General features: G+C 46.9%; 1 protein-coding gene across 1 annotated transcript in view; it reads right to left on the bottom strand.

Annotated features, from left to right (window-relative positions):
• LOC142582753 (uncharacterized) overlaps window positions 1-19554 on the bottom strand; it is a 97904-nt gene extending 78350 nt beyond the window's left edge. Inside the window, exon 1 of the mRNA XM_075692774.1 lies at window positions 19123-19554. Coding sequence (XP_075548889.1) covers window positions 19123-19236 — 114 coding nt within the window. The 5' untranslated portion in view covers window positions 19237-19554. The remainder of the gene's footprint in view (window positions 1-19122) is intronic.
• Window positions 19555-23968: the final 4414 nt, after the last annotated feature.

The raw sequence follows: 23968 nt of genomic DNA, 5'->3' as shown, positions 1-23968 counted from the left end.
CGACCTTCTACTACGGCATCTCTAATAGACTTGTTGTTTTGGGACGTTAAACGCCGTCGGAAACGCTTATGTTACATCCACTACAGGTGTATGCTACCTACCGAATTTTTTTTTTTGTCTGAAACTGACGCAGGAATGTTTATGGTGCAAGTGTGGCAAACCAAATAGTATATCATCTCTCAAACGCGCTGTTACGTAAAAAATGACCTCATCGCTCGCAGCGGAGGCGAAGTACCGCGTCAATCTATGGCGCTAGGAAACATTCGATCATCTTTAGATACTGTTCTTTCGCCATAGGCTTCTTGAGGTCCTGAAAGGAACATTGCGTGCCATGCAATATGCTTTTAGTTTGCATGTGGCACAGCCTCTTAAGAGTACTGACTTAAACTGAACTTCTAAAGCCGTGCCGTTATATTTTATTTACTGGTGGTTGATTGCGACACCACGTTTGGCTATATCATTTCCAGTTTTCCAGTCAAATCATTTGTAACTCCTATGCTGTCACGTTCCTTACTTCCATTCGGTCTTGCAAGCTGCTTGCACACAAAGGTAAGTGGAGATTGTCGCGAGCAAGTTGCTTCTATCCATCCACAAGTGTTTCTTTATTCAATGTGTTCACTCTGGCACCCATACGCTTATGTGGGTCGCTTACTCATCGAATCTCTGCAACGTCAGCAACAGCAAGCGATCTTCTGCAGGCCGTCTCTACCTCATGGATGGACGTCCTTTTTCTATTGCCAACAGTGGTCCGCAACGCAAAGAAGCGGATGATAGGGCTAACAAAGCCAGCGACACTATAGGCAAACAACAAGGTGGACACAATGAGAATGAGTGCGTTGAGAAAATGCTGAAATATTTGCTCGAATCAATGCACGTAATTCTCTGTAGCCTCCGGGCTCCGGCCGCTAAAAGCGACGTGAAAGTGCTCGCATTACTGGAGCCGCTTACAGCAGTTCCTTACGTACCGTAACGCCCTGGTTCTGTGTTTTTTTCCAAAGTTTCATTTAAACTAGTCACCTACGCCAATATTTGGAACCCTGTGGCTTCTTGGGTGACATTCCTGATTGTTTATCAACAGAATATTAAACTTGCATTCACCGTTGTGCATCCCTTTTCTATGCTTTCACCATCCCTCATCTGGCCTTTATACGTCCCTGTTCCCCATTACCTGTGCAGAGTAAAGTGCATCAGGCTAGAGCGGGCTAGTTCAAGCCGAGCTCTCTGCTTTCCTACAAATAATTTCTCTCTCGCTCTCTACTGCCAAAATACGCTATTGGAGCTAACTGTGATCTTCTACTGCTAGTCACTTCATTTCTTCGCTAGTAACTGTATCGTAAAACCTTTAGGATGTTTTTGCACTTTTTTCGGGACTTCAAAACCTCGTCGCGGCGATAGCTTCCTTTTCTTTTTTTAACCCCCAACTTTCCGAACATATGTGTCCAAGATACCTGCGATGCTTGCATGTCTGTGACGCTTGCATACGTAGAGTACACTGACAGTGCTTTTCCCAGCTATGTAGTGCTGCGTCAGTTAAAGAACTATAGGCGTCACTGTTCCAGCGAGGTCGCACAGTCCTTCAGACACTTAGACAAGGTGCTATAGAAGCATTCACCTCGCAGATTACTGTTTTGTCTCCATGTATTTCTAGTTTAACCTCCACCCCCACACCGCCCCCTTTTTTTCCCCGCTTTAACTTTTTGAAGTGTGCATTGTCCGCACCGCGAACAAGGACACGCTGCCTGCTATATGGCGCAAAAGTTCGCAACAGGGCCGCGCGCCGACACATGCTTCAAATTCCATTGCCAGAAATGTCACGGCTTTGAGTAACGTCGTGATCCAGCAGAAGCATCAAATACTTGCCCTCACTCGTGACCTGCGAGCTTTTAGAGCGAGTGAAACTACCGCTGAGAAACGGCACTTGGACAGACACCGCGCTCTTAGAGCGGTATTTTCGCTTCTGCTCGATCAACAAATTGCTACAGCTTTCGACACATACGTTTCCAGATTATCCAAGAAATTTCCTGCGAAAAAAAAATAAATTTCATTTTCCCCACGAGCACACACGCAAGCTAGACGGTGGATTACATAAGTCGCGCTTGACGTATGCTGCGGGAGTGGGCCAAACTGACCCGCTGGGGGGATCCTTTCCTCGTTAACAGCCCGGTTGGCTCTGAAGAATGTGACTGGATGGGAAAAATTCGTTTCCATGCTGTGCCGACAGCCTTCCGTTATATAGAGTACATCTAGAAGTGTCTCAGCGCGGCTTTAAAGCCGTACTGACGTGATATTTCTAACTCTAATTTTGTTTTCTTGTTTAAGTTAATGTCCGGGACCTCGAAAATGATAGAAAATGCTGCCAATGGGGCCTCAGAGCGCCTTAAATAATTTAGTATAAATTTAGTATTTTGCGCGGCCAGTCTCGGTTCTGTTTCCTAGGAGGTCACTGTGCTGTGGCGTCACGGCATAGAAGGTGGTCACGCGGATGCGCAAGACTTGACGTTTTTTTGACACTAGCGCCGGCTTGTTCGGTCGCCTGCTATGCAGCTGCATCAGACGCTGCAACACGCCGCGAGGCACGCTGTGGCGCATGCATCACAATGGCAGACGCTCCGACACAATTTGCCAAAACAAGCGAAATGCGCCGAGCAGACGACAAAGCTTGCACTTTTCTATTCATTTTTGGAAATAAACGTGCAGTGTTAATGCGGGGACTACACTTGAACTTTCTCAACTGGCACTGCACTCTGCTGCACTCGCACGGTACCGCAACGGAACTAGTGCCGAAAGTACAGCCAAATCAAGAGACCTATAGTTACCGTTCGCGCTTTTGAGACGCTTGTTTCATATGTGCAGTCACGTTGGCGCACATGGGCGCGCGGTTCAAGTCGTTGCAAAGCTTTAGCAGTTAGCTCATCACGCTATGTGTGATAAAGTGGTTATATGACGCAGCCAAACATAGCCCGGGCTCTAGCCCCGAGAAAAATGTATGCTAACTGCATGCACTCTGTCTTCACGCTGCCACACTTTAAACTGCCAACTGACCAACTTTAAACTTGCAAAAGACGTCATCGTATAGCGCTTTCTTCACAAAACAGGCGTCCCAAGTTTTTCGGTTTCCGCTCTGCTAACCACGGGCATCAAAACAAAGAGGTGCGAGTGCAAATGTTTGCGCATTGCGCAGGACAAATATTAAATTAAAATTAAATTATGAGGTTTTACGTGCCAAAACCACTTTCTGATTATGAGGCACGCCGTAGTGGAGGACTCCGGAAATTTCGACCACCTGGGGTTCTTTAACGTGCACCTAAATCTAAGTACACGGGTGTTTTCGCATTTCGCTCCCATCGAAATGCGGCCGCCGTGGCCGCAGGACAAATATGATTCGTTTAGGAATACGAGAACATAAGATAGGCGACATAAATCGAAGATTGGTATTTCTGAGCGCACTTAAGAAAACGTCGAAAGTAACGAAGTATATGTATCCGGATGCGGAATCAAGTTTTGTATGAATTGCGTAGCGTTTTACAATGTGCCGTCAGCTAAAGTGCTCGACATGCCGAGGACAAACGATAACCGGTAGCACAACGCAGTGTTCTAAACGCTCTGCGGCGAGCAGCAACTTGAAGACTAAAAGGGAAGCAGCTGCGCCTCAGCATCGACGACGGCCACGACACGTATTTGCCGAACTTCGCAGTGACGACATCGACGAATGTCTCCGTTGAAGTGTGCGAATGCTCACAATTTTCGAATAACGAATCGAACATTGTCCTAGTAATTCGATCCTCGAACCGAATAGTCACCATTCGGAAATCAGAATATTTGTCAAATAGTTTTTGCATATCTCACGTCGCTGATTGTACAACATCAGAAATAAAATTTAAGAGAAGTGCGCTAACTTTCATCCCACGTACGCTGCACTACGTACGTACGCTGCACCAATCAGACATTCATACTTTACCGGCTAAACACGACCGCTGTCATTAACTTGTTCTTAGAGATGGCATTCGGTCGCGGGTATTGTTTAGTACTATATACAGATATTCAGGACTTGTGTCCTCTCATCGCATTAAATCTGAATACGTTTCATTGCAACTGACTTGATACGATAGTGGCACCATCTTGCCGTTACCATTCGAACTAGACAAAAAAAAGGTTGCTTTTTCCTTTCTGCAACTATTTCAGATGACGTGCATTTCTGGTTTGGTCGGGAAAGTACACACATATTTTATATCGGCAGGCAGGATTACGCGTTGTATGATAACTTGTGTGTGATAATACATGACCGTGTATGCTCCGAAGAGTCTTGAGTTTGCGAACAAACTGTTTATTTCTTCCTACATAATACTACATTTGCGCTTTTAATAAGACATGCTTTATGATGTGCAGTGTAATGCTGTGAATACCAGGATGTGAAAATTGTTTGATACACATGGTGAGAAGTCTGTAAATTATTCGTAAAACTATTCTATATATATTCGGCATTCAAAACGTTTCGCTTCTGGCACTACTCAATTCTCATTCAATTTGTTTTCAAAAACTACCATGTGCACACCCCTATTGTCTGGACATCTACAGATATGTAAGTTCCGGAACATGATAAACGTCGCGTTTTATCTTTGCCCATGTTGCAAAAGCATTTTTTTTACCACGAAACCGACATTTGCTGTCTAATCTGAGTTCACCGCCCAGTTGCGTCCTACCTTCACCTCCGGGAGCCATAAGGTCGTTCCGAGGTCGTCAAACAGAAATAATACATCCGCCTCCAACTATATCCCACAAGTCATACACCTCGCACATTGAGAATGTTCGGGTTCTCTGCCGCGGTGAGAATAGAGGCGTGAAGGAGGCTGAAAACGTCCGTCACATCTTATTGCTTCGGCTCCGTTGCGTTCAACGCCTTCGTCATGTAAAACCCGGCCCACTTTTCGCGTTGTTACAGCCATGTGCCAGCGCCTCGACAATCCTCAATACATTTCCCTTCACCGAGATTACAGCGACTATCACCTTCCCAGCGCTGCTGATCTTACTTGTTTATTTTCATACCATCAATCGACCGAAGGCTATACAGAGAGTAAAGGCAAGAATATGATTTAGCAGCTTTATTGAAGTTCTTGAAGCTATAGACTGTATTATGGAAGCGTTTAGGTGCCGCCATCTTGGGCTGTTAACGCTGCTGTTTTCTGTCTTCAACGACAAAGTGTGCGTTACTACAGTAGATTCGCAAGCATGAAAATAGTTGTATAAATGCGTTCAGCATTTCATGACCATGTTGCGTCTGATAAAGCGTGGCCATTATTTGTGCAACACCCCAAGTTGGTGACGGCCATGAAGCCTATATAAAGTCGTCTATAGATAGCAGTGTTGGAAGCAGGGAGGTAGTTCCAGTCCTCTGATACCCTTGGTAGAAATGAGTCCAAGCACGTATTCGTGCGACCAAGGGACACATAAACTATTTGAGAATGATGAATACGAGTTGATACGTACAATGGCCGACGAAAAAACTGGACTTTAATACTCTGACTGCGTATTTTTACGCCGCATCTCCACCACTTGCGAGACAGGCTAACTGAGCTATACACTAAGCGCTTTTTTCTGAACAATGTGCCAGTGCGTAGATGAATAAATGAATGATGATGGGTATTTACACAAAAACAAATAAACTATGTACATATTACTCGCACAACTTTTGGGTATTTTGTATCTTATTGAACATATACATTTTCAGAAAATCCGTCTAGTGCTCGTAAAGAACTATCGGACGCAATTCTCTGCCAGCAAATTACTTCTTGCATAGTCCATTTACAGTTGAAGTTACACGAGGGACAATCTGCGAGGTCCATAACGACGTGGCGTAAGTCGGGCGTAAGTCAGATCATCACGTGCCCTGCTTCAAAAAGAAATAAATTATCATGGCGATTACGGTATTCAAAGGGCAATTTCTCCAATACAGACCGAACTATTAAAATAAGTCGTGCCTCGAATACTATGTCTTCGTGTGCCATATGACGAGGATGCCGGCAATGCCCTCGTCTTGTTGCGACGAATCTTACAACCAAGCCTACCGTTCGCACAAAAAATAGCCAATTTAATTTTCAATGGGCCGCGCCGAAAACATTATTAATGCGATTAGCAAGTGCGTGAAGTACCTTAAGAATAGAGTACTTCAAGTACTTTCCGGAAGCTAACTGCGTATTTCTCTATATCTGTGTTTCTAGATGTCTCATCCTGAGTCACTGGATAGCCCATGGTCGAAGGTTAGAGCATCGAGCTGCTCTGTTGAGGGAACAGGGTAATAAAGTACGCGCTTCTGGGCCCTTGGCTCAAGGGCCCAGGTAAGGTGGTGACGCTACCAGTAGGGACACATTTGATTGTATTATTCCTTTGTAGAATGTACTTTATGGTCATCGGCCATATCACTGGTCATTGTCGTTCTTTTAATACCTATATATTTTACGACCTTTACATCTAATGTTTTAGGCCTCTATACAGCCATGTTACCTTTACCGTTTGTCGTTTACCGCGTCATTGACTTCTTCATACAATTTCTGGCACTCATTGGCCATCCCTGGCCCTCGAGCCCCCCCCCCCCCCCAAAAAAAAAAAAACATACATCATCATCATCCTTATCATGGACCAGGTTTCGAAACGAACCGTTGGACCTACTTGAGTCGGTGGGTATGAGGCATGTATGCTATTGCCACTCTTCAACGAACCTCACGCCTACATAGGTCACTGGGGATGCGGAACAGGGTATGTGCCATCGCGTATGTAAAGCACTCGCCAATGAATCTCCTTGACGCCGGCTTGGAGCCATCATGGGCCATTTGCAAGCTATAGGCGTCACGGGTCATCTCTTGCACTTCATACATGCGTTTCTCAATGAGCGCCGCATCAGAGTTCGTCTTGGCAACACTTTGAGCGATGAAATTGATATATTTCTCGGCGTACCACAGGGGAGTGTTTATCTCCCTTATTATTTAACGTAACTATGGCGACTCTCCTAAGAATACTAAACCATCGAACAATCGCGAGTACGTCCATATATGCCGGTGACATCGGCATATTGGTTTCCGGCTACCAGCATCGTCGCTTCTCACAAATAGCCAAGGAAGCAGTAAACGCCATCCAGGGCCACTTGACAACGCTTGGCGTATTACTATCAGCAGATAAATCATCATTCATACCATTTCCTGGGATCAGAAGAAAATCTACACGCTTGAAGCTGAATTTGAACGGGTACAAAATTCGACAAATCACCAACGTCCGATTTCTTGACATTACGTTGGACCACAAGCTACTCTGGCGCCACGCTGTTGACCACGTTGTGGCGTCATCGTTACAGAGGCTTCATGCGCTCAAGCAAGCTGCTGGCATACGCTGAGGAAACCACACGACGTCGGTGCTACGGCTACATACAGCGTTGATTACAAGTCAGTTAGGTAATGTCGAAAGTTGGGCGAGTTGGTGATTAATCATCATACATTAGTGGTGAAACAGCGCACTGACAAGGACAACGCGAAGACACACAAGAAATTACGACACTCGCTGGAGCACAAAAGGTCACTGGGGGAAAACATTCATTTCCACATTAAAGGACATCGCTCACAACACGGGTGCTGGCCGCTTTACAATGACACTACAGTTTTATCACACCATAAGGATCAGCTGACCAGGGAAATAGTGGAAGCTTTTCACATTTACAAGAGAGGAGAGGGTTGTATCAGTCAACCATCTGTTCTTCTCAGCCATTGTGAGGTTGCCTTTTTGGAAGAACATTAAGAAAAAGAAAGTAGAGAAAAAAAGAAAAGATGCGTAATAAAATAATTTTGTTAGGGGGTGCAAAAAATAGGATATGATTGCAAACAATGATAGATAGGTTGCCTATCTTTGACGCCCGAGTATGTGCAGGCAAATTAAAATGTTTTTAATCTCGCCTCGCTTATGTTTGACGTCTGAGGATGCGCTGGTATATAGATATGGAAAAAAAGCAGCGAGTGTCGTGTTTTCTTGTGTGTCTTCGTGTTGTGCTTGTCAGTGCGCTGCTTCACCCACAATGTATGATGTTACAAGTCGCGTCCTATGCCAGCTACCTCTGATGTCACCCCCAGATAGCCAATACGAGCGTTTAGAAGCCATACATAAAAAAGGTCTTCGGCTGTGCTTGGGAGCCCCTCAGCTGGCATCGAACAAAAAAGCGTTCTACGAAGCTGAGTCACGGCCTTTGCGACTTCAGGCTACGTTTTAGCTACTACGTTTGAGTGAGTCTTCGCCCGGTAAAGCCCTCTTAAAACGTGTAGGTAACCAGCCGCGCTCACATTTTCATGCAGCTCTGAACACGCTTCGAGTCTTGGGATTGCGCTGCTTGAGACAGAGGGAGAAGGTAGACCCACCCTGGACATTCGAGTATATCACATACAACTTAAGTGTGCTACGATAGCAGTCAAAGAACTGCATTCCAGCTGCACAAGCCAAGTCACTAGTTCTGGAACATTTGAGCAAGGCTTACCCGAATCTTACCCTTGCTTACCCGAATCTTCGGGTAAGCCTTGCTTACCCGAAGCCGCGAATACACGCAACATGCTTCGAACGGCCAGTCGCGCGGCAATTTTGCTTGCATTTACGGCCTTCTTTCACGTTCGGAAAAACACTTTTATGTAGCACGTATTGAGCAACAGAAAGCTGTATCGGGAGTTTTTCATGTCGCTCTACAATTTTCTCATTAACACTTTTAATCTAATTATAATATTTGAGAAGTTGATTAACTTATGAAGACTAATGATCTAATTAGGCGGAATAAAAAAATAGTTTGAGTATCTAAAAGCAACGGCAAGCAACATTACCTTGGTTCTGTCCAGCTACGTGGCATTTGCATATTTTTTAAACTCTGGCTAAAGTTAGCTGGGACACCCTGTATATTCAAACTTGTCTGAATGTACATTCACACAAGCGCCACACGCGGCTGCTCGCACGACACGGACATAACGTGTCCCTGCGGCGGCAGTACGGTATGCCGTTACAATGCCTCAACGTATACATCACATTAAAGTCGACATTCATCATGGGATGGGTTCTGCCGGAATTATTTCTAAACCACAAAAAAAATGTGGACGCAGCAGTGAAGTACTTAGAAGATGAATATGAAAAAAATCAAAGCCCCTTTCTTAAAGAAAGATGATTGAAGTGAAGCTTTCCCCCAATGAAAACTGAATCAAAGTCCAAAACCACCGACCACGTAAGGAACCCAATAAATGGTGAGCGACCCGACGCTATGCATATGTGATTTGGTTGCTTGTTTAGGATTGTATTTTTTGAAGGTTGAAGTTGAATGAAGACATTTTGTAAAGTTGCATAGCCTTTATTTTAGATCATGTAGCCGTTGATTACACACACACATAACACTCTCACGAAGGACTCTACGCTTGCACAGTATTTCCTTGTGATCGCTGTGGTAAACAGTCAGAGTCTCTGCCATCGTAACGTGACACAGCCAGTTTGCAAACGTGAGATCAATGCAGGAACGGTGTTGCGTCGTGGGTCTCTGTAGCGTCTTCAGTTTCAACTCTCGATCCATTTGCCGTGCTCTTTCGCCACATCAATGTTAAAGTCACCGCACACGAGGACGGGCGTACTATGTGGCTTGAAGGTCTTCACCGTTTCTGCCAGGAACGTTTCCACGTCACAATGGGGCGTGTTCGGTCTGATGTACACGCTGACGATCACAAGACCAGTAGGCATCTCGACTGCACAAGCGTCTCCCACATGGCTTCTGCATGCCGTTGTCAATACACGGGATCGGCCTTACGGGCACGATCGCGCTCGCGTTCTCGTACAGCAGCCTCTTCTGCCGTGCGCTGCACCCGCGGTCTACCCATGGTGGCGGCCGGGAATGCATTGCGTGACGCGCGTAATGCAATGCAGATATATACAGTTCGTCTGGGTAGCGTGCCGTTCAACGATCTTCTATTAAGAAATAGGCTTTGATTTTTTTAATTAATTTAATATTTGGGGTTTTACGTGCCAAAACCACTTTCTGATTATGAGGCACGCCGTAGTGGAGGACTCCGAAAATTTTGACCACCTGGGGTTCTTTAACGTGCACCTAAATCTAAGCACACGGGTGTTTTCGCATTTCGCCCCCATCGAAATGCGGCCGCCGTGGCCGGGATTCGATCCCACGACCTCGTGCTCAGCAGCCCAACACCATAGCCACTGAGCAACCACGGCGGGTTTTGATTTTTTTCCCCAGATCCTAAAACGAGCCCGTGTTCACGCGCACTTGCTGTCTCCGATAAGCAGGGAAGCTCAGTTAATCGCGACAGGGGTGGTGTCATGCCTAGCAGACGCAACTTAAGCTTCCTATGAATTGTATGCGCATGCGCTAAACTTGCTGAGCACGTCGCTCCGCGCCGATATCAGCCACTGACCGGCCGGCCAGTCGACGCTGGCGCGGTACTGCGAATGTAAACTGTAGTGTTCTACGCAGATGTGTAAGTTGGCTTTCCTGCAGTGCGTTTTCGACGCTCATGGACGAATCAGTGGGACAGAGAGAGCTTCGCCTTAAAAAAAAAAAAAAAAAAAGATGTGGCACGGTGCACCTAGGCTGCCTCGAGACCAGCGACGCGGTGTCGAGGCAACCTAGGCGCACTGTTCCAACAACTTTTTTCAATTCATGAAGTGAGATACGGAAACAAAATCAAACTAACGAAGCCCACATCTTTCCTACAAAACTGTAACAAGCCAGGGCATTCAGGGCTTCCATCGCCAGATGTAATTTCATACAAAGAGTAGTTTTATTCTTTGTCATCCTGTGAGCTCAGATTATGAAATTCGTTTTGTCGATGCAAAGCGCCTCCGGCCGCCACTTGTAAGCGACAGGATAGAAACTAAAGCCGGTTGAGAGCTCGTCATGCGCTTTCTTGTGGCCAGCATTCGAGTGTCGTTCTCTAAAAGCACGCTCTAAAGTGCCTCACTCTAGGCCCGTCACGCGTAGTGAACGCTAATTTTTCTTCCCTCATATTTATGAGTTTCATTCAGGGCCCCGACTGAAGAACCACGAAAGATGTATCCTTTGCAAAGTGCCCGGAACGTTTTTGGCATCGCTTTGCAACTCGTATAGCGTTTGTACACTAGAAAGAAAGCTTTTTAAAATGTTTGACGCATTCACCGTTAGTAATTAGCTAAATAGGCACTTTGCAATATGTATTCCGCGTCGCTCAAAATTGACTGCTAACAGTGTTTCGTTAATCAGTTACGCTTACAACGCATCTCTTTTCTTTAGAAGTTTAGCACTTCCGAAATCCCCTGTAATTTCAATTTGTCTTCGTTTCGTCGCTGCACCATCGCAATCTAGGTTAAATTGAGTAACTAGATTGACATAAGTACAAGCTGCCTTCCTTTCTTTTTTTCTTCTGCTGCGGAAGGGGCCACATTTTCTCTCCTATCCATTTTTACTGGTCTTTCTTCTATTGGTTTCGTTCGGGGGAAATCAGGCAGTACGAACAGCTAGTGACGACACCCTGTAATTCGCCAATAAAAATGGCCGCAGATATATGAAAGAGCCAAGCACTTTTTGCCTGGTTTCTGTCAGTGTTCAATGCTACACCTTCCAGAGAAGGGCGCAGGGAGGGGGGCGATAGTTGTAATGTTTTCCTTTTCTTGGGGAGCGGCCTGGGGGCCGTATGCGGTGGAAGTGCAGAATTGGTGCTTGAAGGAAGCAAAGTCCGCTTTTGTTGTCAATGAGGCAGACTTCCCCTACTGCGCGAGAAGACATTCGTTCCGTGACCCTCGAGGTTTCGCGTGCACACGAGGACCCCGAGTCAACACGGGGAAATTCCTTATTGATAGCTGTCGCTGTTGCTCCTGGAAGGGCGGGGCGCTAGGTGCAACGCGCGCGCTATACGTGTGCCCGGGTGCCAGCCGGTCTGACTGTCACAATCGGCGAGTGGCGCTGCCGGAACGCGCCCCGCAACTGACGAGGACATCTGCGGGGACACCTGACAGTGAGGACCAGCGAACGACAGAAAAAAACCGAGGGTCGCTGTCATTTTTGCAATGCCTGCGACAACCCGAAAACCTTTTTTTTTTTTTTTTTGGTTCACCTACAAAGTTGCCGCATGGTGTCTCGTCACAGCGCCCCACGATGCCGGGCACGAAGGCAAAGCAAAATGAATGAACAAGTGCGGGACGTCCTTTCTTCCGTTCTTCGCTGGGAATTGCAGTGCAACTGTCTCTGCATCGCGATGAAAAGCAACTCCATCGCTTTCTAAAACAGTCACTGTTTTATCGCTGTCTTCTATCAAACGAAGACATGCTTTCAGCACGTATTCGTTTGTTAGCTTGACTGTTGGAAGCTGTCCGCCCGGCACACCATCTCAGCGTTCGTGTTCACAGCCCTCTCTCACTGCTCCACGAAAACAGTTCCCCAAGTTTGTTGTGTTCTTGTGTTTGTTTCAAAGTTCATGACGAAATTTATTCGGCCATTATTTGGGCCACCTAATAAGCTTACATATTATTTGTTCTGAAGGGAACAAATTTTTCATGGCTGATAGGAAAGGGGCGTTTTTTAACAGAAACCGCGAGAGAGTAGGTTGGAGAGAATGCAGGTAGATCTGTCACTTCACTTTTGTCGTTCGTTTCCTAGCAGATGTGCCAGCTGTATGCGGAAGCACAGCCGTCGTCCATCGCAGCCACATTTTGCTCTCAAAGGTAACATTTCAACGCATAAAAAAATAAAATAAACTGTATAAATAACTGTAGCCAGCTGTAAAAACGAATTCTGAGTGCAACCCCTTCAGCTATTATGATCTGTCCGCTTCCGAGAGGCATGGTTTTATCTAGTCTCCTAACCCACCTTTAGTGTATTGTGCCAACCAATCCCACGATGCACGCTGGAGCACCGCACTCGCAAAATTTCAGAGCTCGAATCCGGTGAACTTATTTTTAACTGCGATAAGCTGACTTCATCGTAGCTTTCTTGGCAGTTATTCAATTTCCACACATACAAAAAAGTTGCCGTCGTAGGATAGGTACGTGGTTAAATTAGAGGTTTAGCATAACGTGAACAACTCCACCGAGGTGCAATCTGCGCACGCGCAGATGTCCTGCAGACACAGGCGCACGTGATATCTCGGGGCCGCGTATCGCAGTAGCGCACCACGCATCGCGTTAAGCTGAAATGTCCTAAAGGACTAAGTAACAAGGCTGAGCCCAAAGTTCCGAAACTTATGCAAAGTAGGCGTACCCGGCAAGCGAGCTAGTTTTCTGAGAGTTCATTACTTATGCAGTTCTCATGTAATCCCTCTTTTCCTGAAACATGCACAGCTCTGCAGCGGCGGTACCCGTAAGCGATACCACCGTTGGCCGCTCAGCACACGTTCGGTTGACCCAAGACTCAGTTTAGTTCAATTCGAGAGCTCGAGACTAATTTGGGAAGGCGAATTAAGCCTCGCATTTCGCGAGACGGATGCAATAGGCGCGGTGTATACACCGGCGTGTGCTTTGAAAGTGAAGTTTCGTCAGCTGTTTTCGTGACGCTGTAGTCCTGCTTTCGAAAGCCATGAACCCTCACTCAAGTCAAAGTGCAGTGTTTCGAAACTAAACTGCGATATCTTTTGTTGTTTAAAACAACACTCTACAGACTACGAGAAACAACTCTCCTTTCCTTTGTGTATTCACGCCTTCCCCGCATTCCTTCGAACGGAAGATAGCGACCGGTGTCTGGTTTCTTCCTTTCTTCCTTTCTTTCTTTCTCTCTTTCTTTTCTTTCTTTCTTTCTTTCTTTCTTTCTTTCTTTCTTTCTGTTGGACCCCTCCCTTGATACCACAGCGAAAATTAGATTTAGTTTACCCGTTGCCCGCGTGAGTCTATTGTCGTACTTTATTATGTCTGACATAAAAGTGCTGGACAGTCCTTGACCACTGCTAATCAGCCATCGCGCACGAAGACAGCCTTTATTTATTTATTTTCTTTTTTGTATTGTTCATAAATTACTAAAAATATCAAGCCTTCGCGCCAGCATGCTGAAATGTAAGTATACACGTTAAAATAAAAATAATAAAAAATGAAGAAGGGCCGAGTGGCAGTGGAAGGGGGTTTCTTGTCGATTAAATCAGTTTAGTTAGTTATCAACGAGCCTGTTATATGTTAGGTTCCTCAACACTGCAGTTTACTACGCAGCAAAGTGCTGGGGTGTCGACATAAATGTGACGCGAACGACGCTTGCTTATATTTCTTTTTCCTTCCTTTTTTTCTCTCTTTCAATCGCTAGGTCTGGTAACGCCTTTATTACGTGGCGGTGTACAGCTGTATTACGATCACAAGAAAACTGCAACTTGGCAGAATGACATGCCCACAACACAACGTAGGACTCTGCGCCATAACCAGGGTTCCGTGTTTTTCGTTTAGGTCCGAAAAACTCCGAAAAGCGCTCGCCGGTAAAACATTTTTCCCTATTCGGATGTATCCAGAAAACACGAATTTTGAGGGCCCGTAGCCTCGATATATACACTCGTGGAAGGCTTTTGCTGCTCGGACTTCTTGCCAATACATTTTGCCGCAAGCACCGCAATGCATATGAATTGTTTAGAAAAACCACAAGTGCAACAAACAGCGAGATACAAAAACATAATTAAAACAAGTTTCCTTGCTAAGAAAGTGTTCGATCAGCAAGAAGGAGTACGCGGACAGCGCTACTCGCCGCGCTGCACTCTCTAGCGGCGCCACATGCGCTTTGCTCCTTGTGATAACACACCATAATCACGCGCGGACCTCTCCTGGCGCAGAGTCCACCCTGCACTTGCTGTGCGCCTGAACGCTCTCTTTGCTCAGCGAAGCGATGAGACGTTGGTGAGCTTCGGTGAGGAAGTTGGTTGCATGCTGGGCACTGTTGAGCAGGAAAAGCGATCTGACGCAGTTGACAGCGCCGAGGCGCCATTATGGCCACGCGGTCCCCCTCGTGCGCGGGAGGCACATCATATAATGCACTGTGTGACTACCTCGAGCAGCCGGGCCTCGCCATCCGGCTGCTCTGCGTGGCCTAACAGTGCCGGTGTGCGCGGCTGGGTGAGAATCTCTCTCGGCGAAGTCGCTCTACAAGCGAACTACGGATATTTCTATTTTAACCTAGTCGATATGCTGTTAAATATGTTTTGAATAGTTCTCCTTTACTCTACATACTTTCCCTGTGCATTTAACCCCCCCACCCCTTCCCCTTTCCACTGCTAAACGCGGTTCAGGTGTCAGCAGACTGCGCTAGACAGTTACAGCCATCAGCACTCTTTTCTTTCCTTCTCTTCATTTTCCTTTATTTATCTAGTTATTTAAAATAAGCAACCAATTGCTATCAGTGTGAGCGATTCGTGTGCGTTTTATTTTCCTCATCTGTACATACTCATCATCCCCACTTGGGGCCGCAATGGTGGGTGGCTCATTCGATGAAATAAAAGGAAGACCTGCGGCCTAACCGTTCTCTTATACTACTAGTTTTAAGAAGTACTACTACACAGTGACTGATCCGGCCACGGCGGCCGCATTTTGATGGGGGCGAAATGAAAAAACACCCGTGTACTTCGATTTAGGTGCACGTTAAAAAACCACAGGTGGTAAAAATTAATCCGGAGTCCCCCACTACGGCGTGCATCATAATCAGATCGCAGTTTTGGCACGCAAAACCCCATAATTTAATTTTTTACACAATGGCTTAGGAGTCGAACCGTACTGTCGAAAGGACATCGTCAGTGCACTGCAGTATAACAGCGATTCACTCTGGTACTGGGTGCGAATTGTCAACCCCAATGTCAAGACAGATGTAGCCTCGACATTCGAGACTTACTTGCCATTGTTTACCCTAATTATGCCAGATTACGGCAGATTTCTTGCAGTATCAGGCATGTGATGTGAGAGAAATTGTTGAGCCGATGGTGTTCTGGCGCATGCATACCCACGACTGGCCTCTTCTTTCACGTCGTGCACTGTGCCACTCTAGCCTCCCCAGTAAAGTACAATGCGAACGTTGAAAGGGCGTTCTCTATGTTCTGTGTTGTGCGCAAGAAGTAGCGTGCCACAGTCGCGGATGAAAACATTGGAAAGTATGCCTGCATATATTGCAACACGTTGTAACTAGCGACAATAATTCTGGTACTAGTTGCTTAATAAACCTTTTTTTAGTACTGACGGTGTGTTCTTGTATCAGAAAAAAAATTGCCTAAATTTTGGAAGAAATAAGGAAAAACCCTGAGAACTGATTTTCTGAATCGTACTGATAACTGAATCGATGAGCAAAACGTGAACAAGGCGAATGCAGGGGCCTGCAGGGCCCCTGCATTCGCCTTGTTCACGTTTTGCTCATCGTCTTGAGTTTCCATCTCCCGAATTCCCCGTGTTTTCCCTGATAACTGAATCGTGCGTTAAACTCAAACGCGCCGATAAACTCCGAATTTATTTTTAGAAATAAGCTCCGAAATACACACTCCGACTTTAAACCAAAATGAACTCTGAAAACGCAGAATCCTAGCGATAACTAACTGCGCTCGTGGGCACGAAGTACAGCTTTTTTTTTTTATGAAAACAAAATGAAGAAATTTCGGATTCCACGCGCTGTGAGATCGATGTGAGCTAAGCTGTTCACCTTCATTGACGATAATTGGCGGTTATGCTCACGGCAAATGTTTTAAGTTCTTCAACGTTTAGGGCAATACGAGGGATATGAGTTGATGGTAAACGTTAGCTTGCGCCATTGTTCATAGCCTGCGAAAAGGTTAGCACTGTCATTGCTTCGCACGGCGCATCGCATCGTGGCAGAAGTGTCAAACTTAATTAACTTACGGGGCTTTACACGTGCCAAACCTAAGATCTCATTATGAGGCACGCCGTAGTGGGGATAATAATTTTGACTATCTGGAATTCCTTAACATGTACCTAAATCTAACGACTGAAGTGTTCTTTTTTTTGCATTTCGCCCCTGTGAAAATGCGGTCGCCGCGGTCAGATTCGAATCCGCGGCCTCGATCAACGCTATAGCCACAAAACTACAGCGGCGGGTACAGAAATGTTGATTTGCTTGGTCGCCGTTGGCGTAGTGTCGTATTGACGCTGCGGTGCCATAACGCAGCTCTGCGTCTGCACGCACGCCTGCTTCATTTGTCCGATGGACAAATTTGCAGCACTGCGTTTACTTCTCAGAAACACCAGAAACGTACCATGTCTTGAATTTACATTTATCCAATTTGTCTTCAACTGCAACCCATGTCTAGCAGTAACATTTCCTCTATTTTGAAGAGCCCCGAAACGATGCATGCCTTTTTACGTCGCCTTTCCTGTCTCTCAGATGAGGGCACCTGCGCGGTTGAGGTGCCCTCATCTGAGAGACAGTTACTGCGCTGCACTTTACCCCATGTTCCTACTTCCCAAACAAGAATCTCTCTCTCTTTCCCGCGCTCTCCCGCTTGTATGTTAGCTGCCACGAGCGAAGAAAGCCAAGGTTGTTATTCATTCGATTCGTGACTGCGTTGGTTTTACCCATTCGCTGTTTCCCTTGTCTAGCTCTTCTGCATCATTCTATCAAACTCCCTTCTGAACTGTTGCGCGTGAGTTTCTGAAATGCTTTTGCGTGAAGCTCACTGATAATTACAACATTCTAGGGGTACTGTGGTGACGCGTTGGGAAGGTCTAATAGATCTCAAACAAGTCTCTGACGTCACCTTTCACCTCTGCCACGTTCCCGTCATCTACATACATGCTATTAACTCGCCCCCCCCCCCCCCAACACGACGTGCCAGACAGCAACAGCAGCAGCAGCAGGATGCAGCCGCAGCAACAGTGGAAAAGTAGAAGGAAGTGGTAAAGAAAGTTAAAAACTGGAAAGGCTTTATGACAGCCAGTGACTACATGGCTAAAGAAGGCTATTTACAGCACTGCCAGAATTCTCATAGATAACCAGCGCCTCGAAGTTCGTGCAGCTATTTCACACGTCCTTAGGTCGACGCACAAAACTGCGTTCAAATCACAGATGGCACTTCCTAAGCCGAGCTTCTTTCTCCGATATCTTCAGCTGTGCTGCTTCGCCGCATTATCGCTTGTCACAGGTGTGAAGTCGACGTGTAGGCGACTCATCTCAAAATAGAGCCGGAGGGAACAAGACCCCTGCGAGCTTTTGCAACGCTGGTCTCACCCTCGATTCCTTTGCTCATGCAATACGTTCCGTTGTAGAGGGCAGGTAAAATTAACCGGGGGACCGGACAAAAAATGTGAGAGCAATCTGCTTCCGGCTGCTTGATTTTTCTTATACTTCTTTTGGGGTAGATCTCAGGAAGCTTTTTTTCTAATTATATTCTCCTCATTCTCCAAATGAACACACGTGCACCTAGCTATCTAATGAGGGTTTTGTAGCTGTGCTTGCCAGTGCAGTGAGGCGTTAAAAACGTTGCTTTAAAAGGAATTCACTAGCCCTCCTGTGCACGTATGAAATATCTGGCATGCTCTTACGCCAATAACCGTACCGAGAGTTTTAACACGTGACCCTCACGAGTCCTTAGTGAAATATTTTCGCGTGTACATTGTTTTACTTTTTTTCACACACAGAGACATGCACACCAATATTAAGTAAAACAATGTACGCGTGACAATATGCACACCTATCTGTGGCATAAAATGTGTCTTTCTCGCGATGAACATGCAAGCATTAACCAGTTAGCATTTAAGGTGATCATGTGTCTGGGCTTCATTGCTACAAGCATTCCAAACACCTCAGAAAAAGCAATGCGCGACGCCTAAAAAGTAGCACCCATCGCCTCGAGGCCGTACCGTGAGCACGTAGTGGACTCCCCTATATGCATGAGCTCGCATCTTATCCTGGCTACCTTCAAACTAATACGCCAGAAAACAACATCTAAAAAAAATAATTCTCGTGGTGAAAAAGACATTTCAGCTGCTTTGTTCGACACTAGTACTGTGTAGCTGTCACAGAGAACTCGCAGAAAACAAGAGAAACGAGCATTTTCTGTCTTGGAAAGTGCCCGTCCTTTAATTGCTACGTCCGAACCCAAATTTATAAGCCACCAGTAGCGCGCTCACCGGCGCCGTGGGTGCACGTCTACGTGCTAACCGGCGCGTATGCCGTCACCCTACCTTGTCCACCCTGGGGGGCGCAGCTAGGTCGGCGCCGCCGGAGACCCTGAATCCCCAGGGCTGGCCGGGCTCTTCACGCTTGAGGATGATGAGGAATGGCCGCTGGAACGCCATGGTCACGCTCGGAGATGGACGCGTTGCCAGTCGTTCCTCGGCTGCCTGCTCTTCTCTCGTCTTCGGTGCTGACGCGGCAAACTCTGGCGTGAGGGAGCGAGTCGTGTCTTCTCCCTGAGAAGCTCGGAGCCTCCGCAAGCAGAGAGATCACGAGGCCAGAGCAGTGACCACTGCGTCGTGCCGAAACGTCCCTCGTGCGTCGTCGGAGTGCGTGCGTATTGCTTCGTCGGTCGGCGGCTGTTCGGGTTCGAGCGCGCTATAGCGTCGGCGCGCGTCGGAGTTTTTCGACTTGGGGCCTCGGGTTCGTCTGTCCGTTTTTAGAGGGATGACGCCCCGGCGCAGGCTTTCCCACCCCTCTTCCACCCCCCCTTCCCGCGGCCACGACGGGAGCCTGCCAAAAAGGTGTTGGCGTCTGTTTTGTGCGCGCGCTGCATCCACTCCGCTTCTTTTTCTTTTTTTTTTTCCTAGCTTCCCCCCCCGCTCCCACCCCTCGGCCGTTGGTTGACTGCATAGCCTTGGCTCGCTGATCACCGCGGTGGTGCGCAAGCGCGTGCGGGCGTGGAGTTGTTGCCTTGGGTGCCGGCCACGCGGACGTCTTATTTGTGGAGGGAAAGCTTGGAACGCATGGCCTATAAACAAAACGCGAGTCGCCGCGTGGGGCTGCGCGCTCGTGAGTGTGCGCGTGTGTGTCCAGGGAGATTGCAGCGTTCCGTTCGAAAAAACATTGCTCCCTCATCTCGCAACACCGACCGACCTCCCCGTACGCTGGTTTCGTTGTACTTTTCGTTCTTCGTTGTATTATTCAGATTCGGAGTGCGTGATTGGTCAGTTCACGGGCGCGAGCTGTCCAATGAACGCGCAGCAAGCTTTCTCAACGGCGCAGCTACAGCCTCAATTAACCCCTACAACATGCCCCTCCCCACCCCCCCACCCCTCTTCTCAAACACACTACATTCATTCATTTCAGAAAGCGAAATAAAGGCAACAACGCGAGAAGAAAGAACTTATGCGAAGGTATGCCTCTTGGAAAGCGCGTATGTTGGATATTCTGTTGAACATTTCTTTTTGTCAACGTTGTGATACGTTAGCCAACCGCTTGTAAAATTAAGTGAATGATCAGTTTCAACCACCAAGTCCATATTGCATACCTGACTATCATTCATGCACGAAAGCATTGCACGCTCGGGTGTATAGACCACTTGACAAAAAACAACATCGTCGTCCGACACAGTGGCCAACAAATGGCCACTCGGCTATTTCTTTTTCTTCTTTTGTGCAGACTGCGTCAACAAGCACGCGCACGAGATGCGATAACTTTGAGAGAGCAGCGTGCGAGTACGTCCTTTAAAGCTTCGCATCTTTGGACGGTGCCAGGAGAAAATTTTACGCTTCATTTACTACTACAGAATTGATCCGGCCGTCATACGAATCCTTTCATGCCACCAAACACCGAAAGAATGTCCACACGCTCAAAAAGAAAAGAAATAAGATAACTTTAGCTTACGTGCCCTCTTTGGGCGTGAGGTGACATGTCTGAAACAGTGCTATTGAGGATCTAAAGCTATAGTGACTGGACTTCTTCGTGCCGCCAATGTGTCTACTAGATATTTAGTAGCTTCGGTACGAATCCGATAAGGTTTAAAACAAATCTCTTAAAAAGCAAGGTGGACGTAAGATGAGATCATTCGCTTGTTGGTGTACTCATCACATACAAGCAAACTACTTGTGGACTCCAGTTGACTATTTTTGAAATGATGTCGTCGTGGCACCTCATCATCATTGTCATCATATCACCGAACGCTTCACAAGCGTATGCGGATGCTGCTTCTGTTGCGTTCCCTCCAACATCGCCACTGTGACTATTCCTAAGAACCCGAAAGTATTTGGCGCGCCTTTACACAGGGCCCTGTTTGTGCGCAGAAAAGAAAGGGTCTTGTGCCAGCGCAACCAGGAAACGGGAGAAGACTGGCGGAAGCAGACGCAAGAAACCCGGACGGGAATAATCCGCGGCATCGTGTCTGCCAAGTCTTTTTTTTTTCTTTTGCCAATATTATAGTGCAATTTTAAGATAGGGCGTGGTCCGCGCTATACCCGACATCGGAGTCTCTCACAAGTGCGCGCACTTTGTCAATATGCGCAAATTAAACGCGTCATGGGAGTTTCAATCTGCTGATTTCATTATTTCCACTCATCTAGCGTGAACATTCCCGGCTTCCAACACGTGTCCTTCGGATGTTGCGATTCTCTTCTACGGTTGCTATTTACGGTTATATTAAAGAAGCTACCAAGCGTTTCTTTTCGTGCCCGTGTCTAATCAGCTCCGATACTGTCTTTTTGCAGTCCTGCCGCATACGTACTAACTTACTGTGCGACACTGCTAAAATCAAAAGGCGAAGATATCTTAGCGAATTCTCAATCAGGCGCACTTTCTTTATTTTATTGTTTTCCGTAAAGTATGCTCCCTTGATTCGTAATTGGTAATGAACACGTCTCTATGTGAGTATGGTAGCCAAGATTCTTTTTTTTTCGTCCCTCCTCCTTTGCCCGAGTTGGATCGAGACTGCTACACAAATGAATCACCCAGACCCGGGGCAGAATTCAGATGGGCTGTTCCTTTTTTGATCGCGCCACGTGCGGGGAACTGCACCCAAAAATAACCACCGACAGTGCAGAGAGTTGACGACCTGCGCATTGAAGCATGCACCAAAAAATTCAAGAGAACACGGCAGGTCGGCACGCGCAGACTCAAGCAGCGACCGAGCTTCACGCAAAAGCCCCCCCCGCGCCTTCAAAATTATTGGCCTAAAGAAGTCAAGCGGCCTGTCATTCTAGCCAACGCGGGATAGAAACGTCCGCTCACGCTATTAGCAGAGTTATTCTGAAATCTTTCTCGACTCTACACGCTGCCTCGACTCCAGGAAATTACCAGAGGCAACTGCCCTCGTATGGTGGTCGCCGCGCCCGCTTCAGTAATGGTCCTCAGCGATTTCCGGGTTAGAACTTCGCAAGTAGACACTCTCAGCTTTTAATGGCGATTTCGAGTGGGAGAATTCCGTACTTCACTAACAGTGCCTTTCATTCGCGGTTCGTGCGAAAGAACCGTGCGCGCGACCGTGGCGAAGTGAGCGGCCGCACATCGGCTTCACAGTGCGTCAGCATCTTCGGCGGTGGCACACGGAAAGGAAGCGCCGTCGTCCCTGACAAGCGATAGGCTCGACGCATGGTTGAGAACGCTGCAATACGATAGCGCACGAGCGCAGTCACGTGGTTTTAGTTCATACTTCGCGGGCTTTCTTTAAACGCCGAAAGAAATCGCCACGCAGCATGTACGTAGCCACAAAAAATTGGATCGGTCGTTTCTAAACCCCCTCTACAATGCAAGGAAACGCACATAGCCCTAAAGTGAATATTGAAATCTTGCATAATTCACCTTAGTTAAATAACTAATTAAGCGGAATATAAAAAATGCTCTAAGGAGCGCCACATGACGGCGAGCCATATGCCATTAGTTTCATTCAGCTGCAGCTAACCAATTTTCCTAAACCCTTGGCTGCAGTTACGCGAAACTCCCTGAATAGACAAGGTGGAAACTGCATATACCAGCCTAATTTCACACGCGGACGATAAAAAGAAGAAAGGGGTGGGGGGGGGGGGGGAGGGAGAGAGATTCGAACACCGCAGACTAACAACTATATATGTTCTTTTTATCCAGGAATTCAACGATTTCAGTGTAGGAATTCGATTAATTAAGTTGTTCTTGTCCGCAAAACCAGTTGAGATGCGCAAATCGGCTCAGATTCAAGACGTATCAATGCCAAGAGTGTAGGTCAGTTATACTCCTAAATTCGGAGTAGCGTCGCTGCTTCTGATTGACTGAATGATTTGATCGATCGATCGATTTATTTATTTATTTATTTATAATAATAGTGCGCATATTAGCCAAGCAGAACAAGTATCATGCACGTTGCCATTAGAGTCACCTACTTATCCTCTAGAACCCGTCCACCTGCCTTTCCTTCTTCTACCCCATTTATATCGCTACGATTCCGCCCAACCTTGCTTTAATTTCTTTCAAAATCATACTTAAAGACGTTGTCTCTGGAAGCTGCACGGGCGAGCATGCGAAGCTTTCTTGCTGCATCTCTTCTTGATAGTGGGATACCCGCCTTGGTTGCTTAATGGCTGCGGTGTTGGGCTGCTAAGCACGAGGTCGCGGAATCGAATCCTGGCCAAGGCGGCCGCATCGGGACAAATAAATTCGCTGCTGAAGCAGTTCAACTGAAACCGGATGGTGCGAAATAAGGCGAGAATGACGGCAAGTGTTGAAGAGAGGACAAGTAGGTCCTGTGCCCGACGCCAGCGCCCGGCGGCTACCAGGCGACTGCACGTATAAGCGAGATGCCTGGTCGTCAGTCGTTACAGGGTGATTCGGGTCTCAAATCTTGGGCGCGGACTCGATCACATTAAATACAATGCATTCTAAGGTGTCATTCTTCGGCGGCTCGTATCGATTCTAGCGCAATGAGGATGGAAAAAAAAATTGTCTCACGTGCCGACTGTCACCTTCGTCGAACTGCCAACATTCCTTACCCGCCGTAATTGCTTATTGGCTATGTTGTTCGGTTGCTAAGCACAATGTCGTGGGATCGAATTCCAGCCACGGCAGCCGTATTTCGATGGGTGTAAAATGCGAAAACACTTGTGTATTAGATTTAGGTGCACGTTAAAAAAC

Source organism: Dermacentor variabilis, chromosome 1 (genome assembly GCF_050947875.1).
Source record: "Dermacentor variabilis isolate Ectoservices chromosome 1, ASM5094787v1, whole genome shotgun sequence".
Taxonomy (NCBI): domain Eukaryota; kingdom Metazoa; phylum Arthropoda; class Arachnida; order Ixodida; family Ixodidae; genus Dermacentor; species Dermacentor variabilis.
The sequence above is the reverse complement of the archived record's forward strand: the minus strand, read 5'-3'. Positions and strand labels throughout refer to the sequence as shown.